Source organism: Saccoglossus kowalevskii, chromosome 22, assembly GCF_978046115.1.
Source record: "Saccoglossus kowalevskii chromosome 22, keSacKowa6.1, whole genome shotgun sequence".
NCBI lineage: Eukaryota > Metazoa > Hemichordata > Enteropneusta > Harrimaniidae > Saccoglossus > Saccoglossus kowalevskii.
This window is the reverse complement of record NC_140662.1, coordinates 19,329,157-19,343,428: the sequence shown is the minus strand read 5'-3', so window position 1 is coordinate 19,343,428 and position 14,272 is coordinate 19,329,157. Positions and strand designations below refer to the sequence as shown.

At 31.5% G+C, this 14,272-nt stretch overlaps 1 protein-coding gene and 1 long non-coding RNA gene across 3 annotated transcripts in view; one reads left to right on the top strand and one right to left on the bottom strand.

Moving 5' to 3' along the window:
* The window catches only part of LOC146729103 (uncharacterized), a 47,366-nt gene that overhangs the window by 29,291 nt on the left and 3,803 nt on the right, over nt 1-14,272 (top strand). The gene's annotated exons all lie outside the window — the stretch shown is intronic.
* Nucleotides 1-14,272, bottom strand: part of LOC100368448 (trafficking kinesin-binding protein 1-like) — a 79,492-nt gene that overhangs the window by 62,961 nt on the left and 2,259 nt on the right. Inside the window, exon 1 of one of the 2 annotated variants that reach the window (XM_085495637.1) lies at nt 4,980-5,280. The exons of the other annotated variant lie outside the window; for it this stretch is intronic. Coding sequence (XP_085351763.1) covers nt 4,980-5,061 — 82 coding nt within the window. The 5' untranslated portion in view covers nt 5,062-5,280. Of the gene's footprint in view, nt 1-4,979; nt 5,281-14,272 lie in introns of those variants that run through there. 2 annotated transcript variants of the gene reach the window in all.

Below are 14,272 nucleotides of genomic sequence, written 5' to 3'. Positions count from 1 at the left end.
TTTTTGAGACTGGTGTAACCTGCAGTTGAATACAAGACAAGTCTGTGTAATGAACTGTTAATGTATCAATGTAATGCTGGGTTATATCCTGTTACTGGGATTCAATGTTTCAGAGACTTAATGTTGGGATCTCAGAAGGGGGTGGCTATCATCATCATGTTATTTTCACCAATGATGGTTTCAAGCAGTCCAGGTGGTTGTAAGCCAGAATTGAACATAAAAAGTTGCTCACATGACACCACAGAATACATGTATACCACACACACTACATTGTATAAACCTAAAATGGTTTACTACGTACAGAAAAATTAAAGCAGGTAGCTTAAATTCTTAAAATACAGAGATTGGAATCCAGGGTCTAGGATATGGGAATGGAAATCTTGCAACATTAATTATCACATTGGTTTATTTTTAAAGGAAGCCATCTTCTACTGGCAGGAAATAAAAACCAAAATAGGAACTGTTCCACTTCTTTCCGGTGCAGTGACATATTTATAAATTTTAAAATACCAACTGCATAGCATGTTTTACTGAAAGGTAATTTAGTAGATTACAGTACATCAGGGTATATCAATGATATAATATGCTCTAAGTGTACTTTGGTAGATTGTAGATCAATAGTGAAAATAACAGTATACCTCTATCAAAATTTTTAAAAAAGCACAATATTTAAGCCAAAATAATGAATCACTTCACCTATGGGAGGGGGCTGGTAGGACTAAATTACCAGTACTTTATTTAGATCAGTTTTTGTTTTAATTGTATTCATTCTAGTAATTATTTTTAACATTTATTTTTTAACTCAGTCTTTATTTTATTCTTATTTTTTATTATTGTATTTTCTATTACTATATTGTATAGTATTGTATAGTATTGTATAGTATTGTATTGTATTGTATTTAGAATTGTCCTAGTCTTATAATACTTGTTATTTACCATACTGAACCCGCTGATGGTTCGATAGTGTAATAAAGTTATTATTATTATGGTACACTGGAATATATCAATGATATAATATGGTCTATAGGCATTAGGGTATTTTGGTTCACAGGGGCAAGAAACTAATCTATTCTATTCTATTCTATTCTATATAAAATATCATGATATGATTCCATTGTTTGATCCAGTGTTCAAATCAATAATCAGCTCTTCAAAAATATAAAAACCACATTTTTGTAACAAAAATAATAGTTGTCTTTGAAAACTACCAAACCCATGTATAGGATCATGAAATGGACAAATGAGAGAGAACTACCCTAGTTTCCATAGTAGAAAAAGTTAAAAATATCACTAAAAATGAGCTACCGTATATAAAATGAGAGATATTGCCTGATAATTCTAAGATTTAAATAAATTCATTGCAATAGAAATTGTTGGATCACAGCATGAGGACATTATAACTGTTATATTTTTATTTAGACTTAAATATAAACTTTATTTCTAATATACACATCATGTAATACTCAAATCCTGAGCAGTCTGTCGTGTTTGATATACGTGCCAAATGATGTATACATTGTGGGGGACAATACGTTGCGGTTATGGAAATGTAACGAAATATAGTATGCAAAATTATCTGCTACACAATCAGCACCAATCACCACAGAAGAACGACTTAATGAAAACTCAGAATTTATTCACTAACGGAAAACCCGCTGGCAATCCGGAGACTTACAACTCGATATCAACGATATAACACAAATTGTAAGAATGATACAGAATTGGCAGTATGCCCTTGATATACATCGATAAACTCTTGACCGTGTAAGAAAATTAGTGGGAAAACTTCTAATTGGATGAATATAAAAATTGAAACAAAAGAACACACTGTGGTGGTTTCTACCACGTTCGCATTCATGTCGTCGTCTCACTTCAGAATCCGTATTTTGCAACAATGTATAAGTCAGAATACAGTATTATTGAACTTGTATAAAACGAAATGAATAAAGCGATTAACAAATATTGCATGTTTCAATTACAATGCTTCACAGATAAATGATTCAGAAATTACTCCGACATACATCGAGCTGACTGTAAACAACCAAATGAATGTACATGCTTTACTATAGGTTTACAGTCATTTTGGTGTAGAAATACACCTTGAAACGATAAAATAATAAAACGATAAGTTGGATTGCATAAATATATCTGCATATTCATTTAACGAATTAAAACAAAGATTATACATAATAATTGTGAGGACAGGCATATACTGTACACACACTAATTAATCACTGGTTTCTAATTTCGATATTTTTACGGATATTTAAAATTCGCTAAATTAAACCCCCTGAACATATAGAGTACCAATAGAACTCATTGTTTCGTTGAAAAGTTCGTGAGCTCTTGAAACCCAGTGAAATTGCTCAAAACATCAAAATAGTGAAATTAAATATCACTGAAAATAAATGATACAAATGTAATACAAACATTGTTGAAAAGTAAATACTTTTTTTTTGTTTCAACCGACCATTGTACGATGACATAAATGTACCTGATTATATACCTACAATGTACACCATAATGCACTTTATTTTTGCAAGCTAATTATAGCAATATGCTGACATATGTAATGTAATCTTGTTTTGTCTGATTATTTTGAGTAACCAAAGTACAATACATGTACATTTATAGTCATGTTAGTCATGTCAAACTTACAGTTGATGAATAGGAATGGAGTCTCCTCTACATTGTACGGTACCTTTTTTTTTTTTTTTTTTTTTAATTTTTTTGTGCCAGGCGACAGTTTTGGACATTGAGTGTCACATCGTACCTTAGTTATTAATGTTAACCTATACATCACCAATTTTTTCTGCACTTTTTTCTTATAATGTTCAATATTTCTCAAAATGAACCTTTTTTTTTTTATTTTTCTTATTTGAGTATCTCCAATGTCACATTACACACGTTACACATTAATGATGTCAAAGTTGGACACTTTCCTTTTTTTACATAGAACACAGAAGCCCTATAGTGCGTAACAGAAATAGAATCCTGCCACAGAATGCGTTTTTTATTGCCATTTTGCACTGTTTTCTCATTACACTATTACTACAAGCAGATAAAAGATCAATATTAATAAGACTTATGAGAATATCCTAACACATGCACACATGGTCTACAAGATTATGAGTATATTGACCTCCCTATGTGGCACAATAAGAAGCAAACATAATCTGCAATGAGATAATCTGTGACTTATCGAAATAAATGTCTCAATATTCATGTAAGTAAAATAAGGATTTGTTATGTAATTTTGGTTTTGGACACGTATGGGAAAGCCAGTATGTGAATAACCCAAATTGTTTTCTGCTACAGTTTAACCAACGGTGTCTAGATATTTCCCAGCAACAGTGGCATGATCAGATTGGTAATACCGGTAGTTCAAAATTATGCACTTATTCTAAATTTAAAAAATTATTAGTCGGGGAAAAATATCTGGATTCTATTACTATAAGTGTTTTTAGAAAATCTCTCACTTAATTGTTTTAGAATATCTGCTCATGAGCTCATGATTGAAAAGGGTAGGGCATTGGGAATACCACTTGACCAAAGAGTGTGTCCTCTTGGTTGTAATCTCATTGAAAACGAGTTCCACTTTCTATTACAATGTCCCAAATTTGAGGAAATTAGAACTCGTTTTATAGACAAGTTTTACTATTGCCCAGCGCTTGAATGGAAATTTATTTTGCTACTGCAATCTGAAAATACACATACAATACAAAATCTTGCAAAATACGTATTCTACTCTTTACAAAAACGTCATAGTTTGTTGGAGAGAAATTTTAACTGAAATATAAATTTAATTTGGTATTCATAGGTGAAGTATAAGTTTGTAATATTCAGACAAGCAGTAGCAGTGATTATTCTTGTCAAACGATCTATTTATTTATTTGTGTTACATTTAAGTGTGTACATTATGGCCTATGGCCAATGGTACTGAATAAATATATATATAACTGTAAGTAAAATACATATTATCTGTTTCAGAGATGACAGAGATGTAGGTCTGTTGTGGGGAAAGATATCATGGCAATAATAAACTGTCAATGCACAGATTTCCAGATTATGTAGGATTTGGTTTCACAGTACAGTGTAATCACATCAGAAGTGATGTAGGCATATACAGGACTTGAAATTAAATTACTGTCTTTGTTCGAATAGTCGCGCATACACTTACATAAATCTATAGTCAAAATAAGCAATATTTTAATGATTCAATATACAGCAAATGCAATTTTTGGGTATATGTACTTCTATTGAAAATGAGCTTTAAATAACGTAAATATTGTCGCATACGATTCACACACTAATAACTATAGGGCTAGTAACAAAATTAATGAACATGAAATAAGTAAAAAGAAATTTATGAAAAATATTACTTCATTTTCACATAAACCATTTTGTTTTCAAAGATACATGTATAATAATAATAATAATATATTAACACTTACACATTCCCCGGAGGGATTGGCAATGGTTACAAATGTTCCTATATGTATAAGTGTGCTATACAAATTGAGCAATGTGACATTTATGTATTTGCATTAACGCTTAGGCATAGCCTTAAAAGACAAATAAACATTCTTAAAACTGATAGCAAAGCAGGTTTTCAAGAAACATTGTTTATTTCAAGCCATGGGATACTGTTACATCCCTGGTCACATGGTTCACGATATCAACACAGGATGCTAGTCTTATGACCTGCAATGTTTAAAAAAGCAGGTTTTCAAGAAACATTGTTTATTTCAAGCCATGGGATAATGTTACATCCCTGGTCACATGGTTCACGATATCAACACAGGATGCTAGTCTTATGCTTGCAGTGTTCAAAACAATAGTACATATATGTATAACAATGGGAGCTCCCTAATGAATGGACAATTTGTAATCACATTCATACAGTGACCTCATAGTAGGTCACGAATTAGGCGTACCTTCATGCTTACATGATATCAAAATAAAAACATGTTTATTACCTGTTGGAATGGCACAAGTCACTGTGGTTAAGGCGCAAGTGGTCGGTGGTGATATTCCTTGCTTATACAGGTAATAATCCATCACAGCGAACACAGAAATGAGAGTATGCAGTAAATTGAAAGAGCAGACACCATGGTTACGTGTGTCTGATATGTTACAATGTCAATAACCAGCTGAGACATCTAGTCCTCTAAGACATAATATATCCAAAGAGTTCATGTCCTCATAGCGTAACATGCACATTCAACACTAGTCTGCCATTACGTACAGACGTGAATATATTGAAAATCCCTGACTGTATTGTGATTGGACAATACCCCATTCTTATGCTAATTCCAACCTAATTAACATACGAAAAAGGCTCGAAATGCTTCCAGTTCAACTCACGTTTTTACTTCCATGTGACTTAAATGATTTATAAGGAAGTTTAGTAATAAATATTGCTTTCTCTGGAACTCAGTGACTCAATGGCTATGCTGATTACTCAGTAACACACCCAAAATAATCATTTGTAAAAATCAACCCACAATACTAGTAACCTAATAATATTTTTTTTTTAATTTTTAATTTTGCTCGCAGCAATATTTTTGATAATTTCATTAGCAAAGGTTAGTGTTCACTATTTTTACTATACAATGTAAACAGAATGCATGATAAGTGTAATTAGCTGTTGTTATGGCAACAAGGCAGTCAATCACAGAGAACATTTTGGCAGGAAACACTTAGATTGACACTGTATCATATTACATTATGAATCCTATGCTTACCAATACAGACCAGAGAAAACATTCAATTTATCAGAAACAAGCAGCCTCTCGGCTGAGATAGCTCCGCTGTTAGCAATGCACATTTCAATTAAAGAACAGAAGATATCATTAGAAAATGAACAATATGCATAGTATCAATGCTATGGGACTTGCTGTTTTCAACAAGAATTCAAAAATATAATTTTTCACCATAAACGATTGTGGTTTTTAACAAGAAGTCGAAAATATCACTTTTTACAAAAATGACAAAAATATTCATCAAAATTAGAGAATTGAAGATATCATCATGAAATGAACAAATTTGAGAGTGGTCCACATGTAGTACATATATATGTAATATCAAAGCAATTGGACTTGCGGTTTTTAACAAGAAGTTTAAAATATCACTTTTTACCAAAAATGACAAAAATATTCACCAAAATTAGAGAATTAAAGATATCATTACAAAATGAACAAATCTGAGAGAGGACCACATGTAGTATCTATATACGTAATATCAAAGCAATTGGACTTGCGGTTTTTAACAAGAAGTCGAAAATATAATTTTTTACCAAAAATGACAAAAATATTCACCAAAATTAGAGAATTGATGATATCATTACAAAATGAACAAATCTGAGAGAGGTCCACATGTGGTACCTATATATGTAATATCAAAGCAATTGGACTTGCGGTTTTTAACAAGAAGTTGAAAATATCACTTTACCAAAAATGACAAAAATATTCACCAAAATTAGAGAATTGAAGATATCATTACAAAATGAACAAATCTGAGAGAGGTCCACATGTAGTACCTATATATGTAATATCAAAGCAATTGGACTTGCGGTTTTTAACAAGAAGTCGAAAATTTAATTTTTTACCAAAAATAACAAAAATATTCACCAAAATTAGAAAATTGATGATATCATTACAAAATTAACAAGTCTGAGAGAGGTCCACATGTAGTACCTATATATGTAATATCAAAGCAATTGGACTTGCGGTTTTTAACAAGAAGTCGAAAATTTAATTTTTTACCAAAAATGACAAAAATATTCACCAAAATTAGAGAATTGAAGATATCATCATGAAATGAACAAATCTGAGAGAGGTCTACCCAAGGTACATATACACCAAGTATCAAAGCATTCAGGCTTGTGGTTTTCAAGAAGAAGTCGAAAAAGTAAAACATTGACACGGACGACGGACGACGACGACGGACAATCACTCATATGATAAGCTCCGCTCGACAAAGTCGACAGCGGAGCTAAAAAAAACAAGGTCATATGATACTATTATCAGACTTATGCAGGCAATGATGGTCAAAATGGACGATTAACCATAGGAGTCCAACAGGCCTATTTTTGAACACAAACCATTTTTAAAATGAAACCCTATACGGATCACAAATACATCAATCTCTCACCTTTTGAATGTCTCATTTTTTTACACCAGCATATCGGTGCAATATTTTATAGATACATGTATATTTTGGACCAATTAGACTCTCTCTAGTTCACTGCAGGTTGTAATCGACATTTTTGAAAATTTATGAAAAAAAATGTGGGTTTTATTTTGTTAATGGTGACATAAGTTGACTTTGGTGGTCAAAGGTCACGACAGATCACTGTTTGTAAGTTGATATCCTACAAAATCATTCATTATTATATACACTAAAGTCAGCAAAGGCATGTTTTTTTTAATTAAAATTTGTCTCGTTCAAATCCAAATAAAATAACTGCAATTGGCTAAGCAGGTTTCTCTCGATATTCTGTGTAATCCTCCGACATGAATAAAAACGCATTAGAACATCATTACACATACATTGGGTAACTATTACCTATATCATAATAAATTTAGGTTTATAAATAAAGTACATGTCTCAACTGACTTCAATGTAGTACAAATGTATCTGTCAATTATTTTCCAATTAAAATTAAGATGCAAATGAAAAATAATGACTACCGGTAAATAATATTGTTCCGGTCAAGTATGAGAAAATGATATGATTCTAGTTATCTAATTTGCATATACTGTAAAATGACTAATTTTCACTGGGTTTAAATTTTGCTGATTTACCATTTCAGGCATATTCAGTGGGTTTCAAATTCACGGTTTTATCATTTAGATAATGTTATCTATTCTAAATTTTATATATTCACTGGGTTTTAATTTAGCGCATTTTCCAGTCCGCGAAATAAGCGAAATTAAAACCCAGTGAATAATTATTCTTTTTACCGTATCACAAATATGTATCTGAGCTTCCACTAGTCATTCCCCAGTCATCATTGGATATTATGAATTTGTTGGGCGACGTTAATTTACGTCACTTTCACTTCCAATTGAAAACAGATCACACACGATTACTCTGAAAAGTAAATGACCCACAGAAAAGTAAATATCAGAAAAAAAATACCTTTGTTATAGTTTGCCATGCCCAACACTGTGTAATAAAGCATACCTGTACTAACCTTTCTGCCCTTCACAAAGATTGTATGAATGACATTGGTACATTGTATACTATGGTATTCATTACGTTTTAGAAGAAATACAAATAAAACCCACCCAAGTGACATCTGTATTGGTACATTGTATAGAGCATTATGCTTTACTTTTATAAGAAATACAAATAAAATCTTTAGATTGTTTGCAATAGACTAGGATTAGACCCACATACCACAGACTTCATTATACCATTCAATGCACAATTACAAATAGGGAATTAATCTCACCGACAACAAAACCTCAATGTAATAACCACAGAAATTGCGCAAATAATCACATAGATAAAGATAATTTCTTAGGTTTATGAAACCTCAAGAAGGTATAAACTTTTCAAAGCCTGTGTACATGGGAAGCTAGACAGAAAGACATTTTCTTTTTCTACATACTTAGGGACGACGTCAAAAGATCGATGTCGGATAAAAAACTTATTTCCTTTAGTTTGGGGGTGGGGGGTTTTGACCTCAAAAAGTTTCCATCCGACAAAAACGATTTTATTTTTTAATGAAGTCAAAAAAATGTTGGAGTATTTGTAGTTCGGTTTTTTCTATCCAATCATGGACAGAAATAACCGAAAAGGGAAAAAAAAACAGAAAAATGGTTTGGTTCGGGTGTAAATCTGTGCGTCAAATGAGGTGCATTTGTAAAATCTTTTTACACCCACCCGACAACCAACTGCTATGTAATACTACTGTCTGATTATCAATTTGTATTTAATGGTGAATGTAGTCTGACGCCATGACCAATATTTATCAATTAAGTTTCAGTGGGGGGTAGGGGGGTTTGGAAAAAAACTAAAGGAATTAAGTTTTTTATCCGACATCAATCTTTTGACGTCGTCCCTTAAAGGGGCACCTTCCAGTTAAGATTAATTTCACAACAAATTTACTTTCTGGATTAAAATAACAATGGATAACAAAAGATAGATTAACATTGTAAATAACATAAACAATAGTGTCCCATGATTCTTTGGTGCAATCCATGGGATTGAGCGGTTCCCCTTTAACAAGGTTTCATTTGCTATGCACATTTCAAAAAAGTAATTAAAGGCAATTTAAACTAATTTTCATTTTGATATCAGTCCTGCGTGAGGCCTATTACAGGACTTACAAAAATTGGTTTTGTAGCATACGCTACGAAACTTAGTACAAAACATTCCTATCTGGAAGAGGTACAAATATACTGAACAACACATAAAACTGGTTGTGGTGACAAATTGGATATTAACATAAAAATTTAATTCTAAGAACATTTAAATAGTTTCAATAATAACATATCCATAAATTGGAAATTTTAGTGGGAATTTAATTTGTAATTACAATTACTTCATAATTTTTTGTTTTGGTATAAATAAGTTATAAATAAAGTGAAATAAACTTGTAAACTGCATTCTGGGTAATAACAAATTTGCATAAAATGTTGATTGTGTACATGTACCGGTACTTGTTTACTGACTAAGACAAGTGCAAGACAGACTGTCTAGATTTCTTTATTATTTTGAGTAAAGAAATACAAAGCACATATCAGTCATAAAGGAAGGTTTCACAGTGCACGCCAAGCTTGATTGACTCTTGGTAGTGGCTCAGACCACAGTCCCTCTAACCCCGGTCTATTGTATCAATGCTCGTAGCAGGTAAATTAACCATTGACATTTGCCGATAAGTATTCCAGAAGTTATACAATCTGTGATGCAACCCAAAATAAGCGGCATATAATTAAATTACAGATTCTGGTGTCAGTGCGTATGTGTACCGGGACATGTCGTCAGCCATAATAAAATCAAGAGAAGTTATTTGGGGATTTTGTCCCTTTAGCAATCTATTTAATATTAAAATACAGTTAAACTACCTTACCAATTTCGAAACAGGTTGTTCAAACCAACAAACACATTTTGTATGACCGAGTTATGCCATTCACTGGTAATTGGAGCAGAAACAATTATGCACATGTTGTGGAAACTGTAATGAACCATGTACGAAACGAAAAGCACAAAATCGTTCTTGTTATGACATTCAACTTTATTCTTTGAAGTACATAAATATTGGAGAACTATCCCATTATTAAGACATCACCATTTAATATTTTAAAATGCAGACGTTTTTGGAACAAACTACTGTGGAATATTTTATTTTCGCTGGAATTAATTTTCGCTGAAAAGGCTTTTTGGGCGTTTTGTGTAGAATTTATTTTCACTGATTTTTGATGAGTTTAATGTAAAATATATATGAAAAAGTATATTCGCTGGATTTTATTTTCACGGAATCATCCCTTCAGCGAAAACAGCGAAAATAAATTCCAAGCGAAAATAAAGTATTCTACAGTATCTTTAAAATTATATGACGACCAAATTTAACACACTTTGAACTTTCCAGAATTTGTCGTTGTTTTAATATTTTCAAAAAGAATAACAGGGACAGAAACATTGAGTACATTCACATGTCTGGGACACAAATGTCAAAACATATTGGAAAGATACAACAGGCAGAATAACGATATGTACTGTCAAAATGTGAAATAAAATGGGTTTCATTCTTGCCAAAAACATTAAAATCTTGACCAAACCACTATAATTGTATAACCCACAAAGTAACCATGGTTTGTGGATGAGCATTGTCCCACTAATACAGCTGATTCACACCTTAAACTAGACAGGTGATAGAGGGACTGTGCTCAGACCAAGTGGTTTGACATTCCATAATCTAAAAGGTCAACAACAGAACACTGTATGTTATTCAGTCAGCGTTATTTGCTCTATTATAAGTGTATCTACAATAAAAACCCACATAAACTAAACATTGTATTTATTGTACGCTTCGATACTAAAATATGACTTCTTTGGACCACAGATATTCCTGTCATTTTAATGTATGTAATCGCATACCTTATAATGCTTTATTTTCGCTTGTAATTTATTTTCGCTATTTTCGCTGAAGGAATGATTCAGTGAAAATAAAATCCAGCGAATATACCTGTTTTCTTATATTTTATTTTATAATCAGTAAATCAGTGAAAATAAATTCCATACAAAAACATCTAAAAAGTCCTTTCAACAAAAATTTATTCCAGCTAAAATAAAGTATTTTACAGTACACTAATAGAGCAAAGCAAGACCACACGCAGTGAATAAAATGTCCTTTAAAATTTTACGTCACAATTATAATCAGTTTCAAAAATTTCTGAAAAAATTTCATTTTAAGCTTTAAAAAATAATGTTAGTCAATGTGCAAAATGCCAAACAAAGTGACAGAACACCTTATTTTTCACTCACATTGTATTTCAACACGGCACAGCGCCTCTGTTGACAAATTGATTAAACCTGCAAAATGTATGCACTGTAAAACATTTCAACCCCCATAAAAATAAAATTCCATTTTAAATAATAATACTGTAATTTGAGCTTAAACATTTTTTTTGGCTAGGCCTTTATAGAAATGACCAAGACTGGGAAAACTTGAGCATTAGAAAAAGTATCCAGTTTAGAAACTTGGACTATAACACAATACTAGTAGTCAATTATAAGTATTAACATACTAATTATAATTTCTATATTTTAATTTTGATATCAGTCCTGCGTGAGGCCTATTACAGGACTTACAAAAATTGGCTTTGTAGCATACGCTACGAAACTTGGTATAGAGCAAAGTGTGGCACAGGTATGAATATACAGAACAAGACACAAAACTGGTCATGGTGACAAATCAAACATGCATTTACAAATATCATTTTAAAAACTTTCTAACAACTTCCATAATAACATATCCATATATATTTAGTAGGATAATTTTTCTGATCACTATTAATGAAATGTTGGAGAATGTATTAAAATAATTATGTTAATTAAATAAACTGCCACTGTGCAGTGCATTCTGGGTAATATTAGCATACAGGCTTTTTTAGTTCTGTTAAAAACTTTTTTCATGAAAAGACTTCTTGGGTGTTTTGTATGGAGTTTGTTTTCACTGATATTTGACATGTTGAATATAAAATATAGAAAAAAAAGGTATATTCGTTGGATTTTATTTTCACTGAATTATTACTACTCTACAGTAGTAGGAAACGATATGTACTGTAGAATACTTTATTTTCGCTTGGAATTTATTTTCGCTATTTTTGCTGAAGGGATGATTCCGTGAAAATAAAATACAGCGAATATACTTATTTTCCTATATTTCACATTAAACTCGTAAAAAATCAGTGAAAATAAATTCCCAGCAAAACGCCCAAAAAGCCTTTTCAGCGAAAATTAATTCCAGCGAAAATAAAGTATTCCACAGTATTACATGTGGTGGGGTTATCTGCTTCCTAGGGACTATGCACAAAACTCATATTGGAGGGATGGAGGGCAGGAAATAAGGATAGGTGGCTATGCTTTTGGCTTTCGCTAGGAACAGAATAGTTTTACATTTATTGTTTTGTTCAAACTGGTTTAGCCACTCATAAATCAAGAAAAATAAAAAAATACGAATTTGTCAGATTTGTGTAGAAAATTAATGTGCTACTGCAACAGACACTTTATATCAATATATGTGTTCCTCATGTTTAATGTACCATTTTTGCAGAATAATTCTGAGTTCTAGACCTAGTTGCCTAGTGCCGCAATGCGCATATACATGTTGTATCTTTTAGTGATTCCAATTTATAGTTGTTGTACGTGTTCTTACAGTCCACCTATATAATAATTTCTACCTAACATTTTCTTCCATTTCTTCACATTTTCTTCGATAAAGAGCCATTGCTCAAAACGTCAAGCAATTGGAATAGTTACTTTGAAATGTTATTTACTATATTTCACTTTTAGCAATAGGTTGAAAAGTAACACAATTAGCCATTGTCAACTGCTGGAGGGTTATCCGAAGCCCAGTCCCTAAAACCTGGGTTGTCACACTGCATCAGTGTGCAGTTTAAATAAATATTTTACGCAAACACATGTTTTTGTTGTTGTATTATTAGAAAAATTACTAAAAAGCAATCAGAAATCACATGGTAATTCTCAAAACATTGAGAACTTTAAAATGGTGTTTGTTTGTTGCATGTAATATTATTTATTAATAACAATATCTAATTCAGAATGAATTTGATACTGGTTATAATAAATCCAAAAGTTCACCAAAATAAAAATGTTTTTAAAATGTTAAGCTTAGGACAATTTGTTTTTCAAAATCAAGAATACACTAAACCTGTATCTGCTTTTAATAATAATAATACAAGAATCATCCTGGCATTATGTCAGTAATTCTTAGAATAGCACATTGTTCTGCATTTTTATATAATTTCTTGGTTAATTTTAGACAATTTTTTACTAGTCTTAATAATCAAAGTTTTTGACAATATCAGGAAAAAGTACAAAGATTTATGACAAAGATTAATTTTGGTGGTTCAACGTTTACATTCAGACAAGAATATTTTACTCTTTATGTACTATGACACTTTTTTGCACACTCAAAATCACCTTCGGCATAATTACATACGACAAGTCACACTTTATTGTCTGTCACTCAGTCACTGAAGAAATATAACTCTCCCGAAACATCTCATTTGCACTAATAACAAAGCAGGACATGTCCACAATGAAAGTGACAAGGTTTTAATGCCATCATCCCATAAACAAATGAATCAATTAAAGTAAACCCAAGAGGGCTCCCTCTATTAAAAATCACATACCGGTAAACAAATGAATCAATCAAAGGTAACTCAAGAGGGCTCCCTCTATTAAAAATCACATAAACAAATGAATCAATCAAAGTTAACTAAAGGGGGCTGCCTCTATTAAAAGTTATACATATACAAGTTGGTGACATGTCGAATAAATGTATGTGCTCTATTTGTTTTGTTTCCATGTGTCTGTCTAATATAATCTGAAATTTGAAATTTGATTTTTATTTGTTTATTTTTTAGTTTTGAGAGTGTTTGTTTGTTACATCTTTATCCCACCTCATCATTTTTTCACTTTGGCTAGTCATGATTTTTATAAAAGAGTATTGTTATTATAGGTAATATACATACACAGTTATACAGTTTATCACATGTACCACACAAATTCC